Source organism: Sphaeroforma arctica (genome assembly GCF_001186125.1).
Source record: "Sphaeroforma arctica JP610 unplaced genomic scaffold supercont1.1143, whole genome shotgun sequence".
Lineage (NCBI taxonomy): Eukaryota > Ichthyosporea > Ichthyophonida > Sphaeroforma > Sphaeroforma arctica.
This window is the reverse complement of record NW_014039415.1, coordinates 13,031-16,794: the sequence shown is the minus strand read 5'-3', so window position 1 is coordinate 16,794 and position 3,764 is coordinate 13,031. Positions and strand designations below refer to the sequence as shown.

At 42.1% G+C, this 3,764-nt stretch overlaps 1 protein-coding gene across 1 annotated transcript in view; it reads right to left on the bottom strand.

Moving 5' to 3' along the window:
• The window catches only part of SARC_10126 (hypothetical protein), a gene marked incomplete at its 3' end in the record, with an annotated part of 5,626 nt that continues 1,862 nt past the window's right edge, over positions 1 to 3,764 (bottom strand). Inside the window, exons 2-8 of the mRNA XM_014295839.1 lie at positions 3,559 to 3,661; positions 2,929 to 3,129; positions 2,241 to 2,394; positions 1,694 to 1,812; positions 1,158 to 1,354; positions 701 to 789; positions 1 to 175 (exon numbers count right to left, since the gene is read on the bottom strand). Of these exons, the coding sequence (XP_014151314.1) occupies positions 1 to 175; positions 701 to 789; positions 1,158 to 1,354; positions 1,694 to 1,812; positions 2,241 to 2,394; positions 2,929 to 3,129; positions 3,559 to 3,661 (1,038 nt within the window). The remainder of the gene's footprint in view (positions 176 to 700; positions 790 to 1,157; positions 1,355 to 1,693; positions 1,813 to 2,240; positions 2,395 to 2,928; positions 3,130 to 3,558; positions 3,662 to 3,764) is intronic.

Here is a 3,764-nt window from a genome sequence, read left to right as displayed (position 1 = left end):
TCACATACCAGCACCAGTTACTAGCCTAGTATCGGCACCCGCCCACGCAGACTTAATATTGTACCCGGGTGCATAGATATCAATGCCTTGGCCGAAATTGGACTGTGAAGCTAGGTCGTCATCTTCGTTTATCCCACCCACCGTCAATGCTACTTCGCTACGGCCGGGCGTATATCTGTTTGGAGATGCAATATTTTACACGTGTGAAACATATTGTCAGTACAGAGTCAATTATCATATACAATCTTCGCGTATGAGGATACAAGTATTTAGGAGCGAGGAAACCGAGGGTACGTACGCATGCACAGTAGATTGAAGGCAACAAATTGCAAGACTGTATTTGACGATGAAAAACATGAACATAACTTGATTGCATATATTCGCACTATTACATCGTGGCACACATACACGTGTTCTTAAACAAGAATGCAATGGCTGCGAAGACACATCAAGCACAAACGGAAGGGGTGATACAAACCTCTGGCGTTTTACAATACAGTTTTACAATTACGTATCATGTTACTATACACATATTTTTACAAGAGATATACTTGAACAGCAATGAAAGGACGAGACTTTAGCACGTGTCGTCATTTGAGCATCTACACACCGTCAACTACAGGTTCTAGCACGTTAAGTATCTACACACAGACAGTCCAACAACGTGTTATCCTACACATGTATAGTATATATGACGTACTTCCAGGCTTCGTCGGCATTGTTGCCTGTGGCCACCAGGCTCAGTATATTGGCTTCGTACAGATCCTGAATGGCTCTCTCCGTAGCCGTCTGGTGTGTGAATGGGAATGCAAGATATACAAAAACAGGGACTGTCAGATGATATGGGGGAATATATATATATATATATATATGTTTGTTTGCTTTGATGTGTAGCAAGAAAACAACACTCGCGGGTCGCGTTCATACACTTGTACGTTCCCATACGCAAGTACCAAACAACAGCACACAATAATACCAAGATGCAAGAACTATCACATAACTATCAGATAAAACTTAGGAACACGAGATAAAACGTAGGAAGCATCTGCATTGTCTTATAATAATAAAAAACACTCGTCACTCGCGTTCATACACTTGCACGTACCCATACGCCTGTACCAAATAACAACAACAACACCGCACACACTCAGACCTACCGGCGGGTAGTCTGCAGGCAAAGGCCCGGCAGCCAGAGATAAAGAGACCAGACAATTACGTCCGTCACAGTCTTCCATTACAAACTCCAGCCCAGCGATCACATTACTCCAGTCCCCGTTGCCTTCATCATCCATCACCTTGACTGAAACGAGGGTGGCCAGCGGCGCAACACCGTACGCATACCCCCCCACAACGCCTGTGTGATTGGATAGGGTGTACGCGTTTATATGCGTGAGGAAGTGTAGGTAGATCTACTGGGGCCCAGGTGTGTACACATACCGTTTTAGTATCAAGGACGAGAGGAATATGTACCGATTGCCCCTATCAACCATGTGTTTGGTATACATACAAAGCCAGAGCGCTTGAATATATCCTCCAGCGAGGTACTGTAAGCTTCGCAGCGGATTGGCAAATACTATAAATAGATATATAGACACCAGACGTGACATTTATACTTTACTTGTACACAATTATTTAGAGCGACAAAAGAAGTTTTCTGTACATGTACAAGCGCGACCTGAACATAGCTACATACTTGCCACCTGCGTTCCATGGCCATAGTTGTCAAAACCGTCACCCCCAAATGTGTCAAATCCGTATTCGGCATTCACCGCTTTCCTCCCTGGCTTCACACTGAACTCATCGTGCGTATACCTGAAACAGACGATTGCGTTTATAACCACGTTATCAGGCATGTATGGAAAGGTATGTTAACGCTTTTATTGGATCTGTATAGTCCATCCTACACTAATAAAACCCATAGCCATACCCCTCTGGATGTCTAATTATTTTATATATCAAAGGGCCTGGCCGCACAAGAGTACGTGTCTCATGCACGCACAACAGTCGTCTGAGTATAGAGCCACCCACACCAAGACCAGCGCAAACAGAAAATGCACAGATACTACGCTTGAATGTACATGTGTGTATATACTACGTTTGAATGTACATGTGTGTATATACAACGTTTGAATGCACATGTGTGTATATACTACGTTTGAATGTACATGTGTGTATATACTACGTTTGAATGTACATATACTACGTTTAAAAGTACATGTGTGTATACGTCTGTACAATACCTGATGCCCGTATCGCACACGTAGACCCTTACGCCGTCACCCACTCCATTTACAGCCAGCACGTCCTTTGTACCAGGGTCTGTATTTTTATTCACTTCTTCAGCCTGATCAATACGATCCAGGCCCCACTTTGCCCATTCGGAGGCATCTCTCACTGCCAGTCAAAGTGTGTACGGCGACAACTGAGTACTGCGCCGAGCGGTGTGTGTATGTGTATGTGCATGTGTATTTTAAATGAATGGATGTGCAAGAGCGACTATTGTGTGACAGTGAATTATAAATCTGATGGATGGGTACAATGTCAATATATAACGATTTTTCTTGACGTGTTCTATTTGGGGACCTGTGTATAAACTACGCTTGTGTATATGGAAATCACTACCAACCTTTAGGGTATGTACGAATATGCTAGATGCGCTGCAGAGCATAAGCAGGAATGGCTTTCAATGATATATGAGAAATTGACACGAAGTAAATAACAGCCGAAACCAAGAACGTGTACGTGTACGTAGAAGCATGTATCCAGAAATACAATTAAGCAAATACCAAAAACGATTAGATCGAACATATCTATATCAATATCTATATCAATATATCTAAATCTAATATATATATATTTATATATATATATATATATATATATATATATATTTATATAATTGACTAAGAAGTATAAATGTAGTCTCACCAATGGGCCTCGATGACTGCAATTCAGCAGGCCAGTCCCTCTCACACATTTCTACATCACCGTCCGTCAGCATGTAATCACAGATTGCATCCACAACGTCAAAATGTTTCTCATCCACTCGCAGCATGAAGAACCCCAACCGAGGCATAGTGTGGGACACAGTCACCACCATCTCTGGATTTGATCGCCCGGAAATATTTCCTAGATATAATTCATAGTCGGGGCACACAGTCAGAATATATTAGTGATAGATGGTTTATATTCAACAACAAGTGCATTTTTATTTATTTAACATGAAGCAACAGATACTTGAGATATCCTCACAAAAGGAGGTCAGTACAATCCAAAGCTCTGCTGATGATGATGCATGGGGTTGGTATACGCAAGAAATCCGATTTTCAGGGGTCACGGTTAATGATAGTACCTGCAATGGAACTGTCTACCAGACCAAATGATTGAGTCCTTCGACAGGAACAAAACAGCACATGCATGCACAACCACTCTTTCTTTTGCTGGACAAATAACACCCTCACTGGATAGATGAGACACTAATACAATTGGATGTCAGTGCGGAGCACTGGTATATACAACAAGTATACTCCTGCGATGATATAAAGATAATACTCGTACCTTCTGTAAGTAGTTTCAGCAGTACTTCATATTTAACACGTTCCGCTATCGTATCAATTCGTTGCTGTGGGGTTTCGAGGCTCCGCGCGAGTTGCTTCGCAGTCTGACAGCACCGAATGGTGTGTAATCGCACATATGAGAACGAATATGAACTGCATTCTTGTATGTAGGAAAAACTCGCATATTTCGATAAGAAATGAAGACAA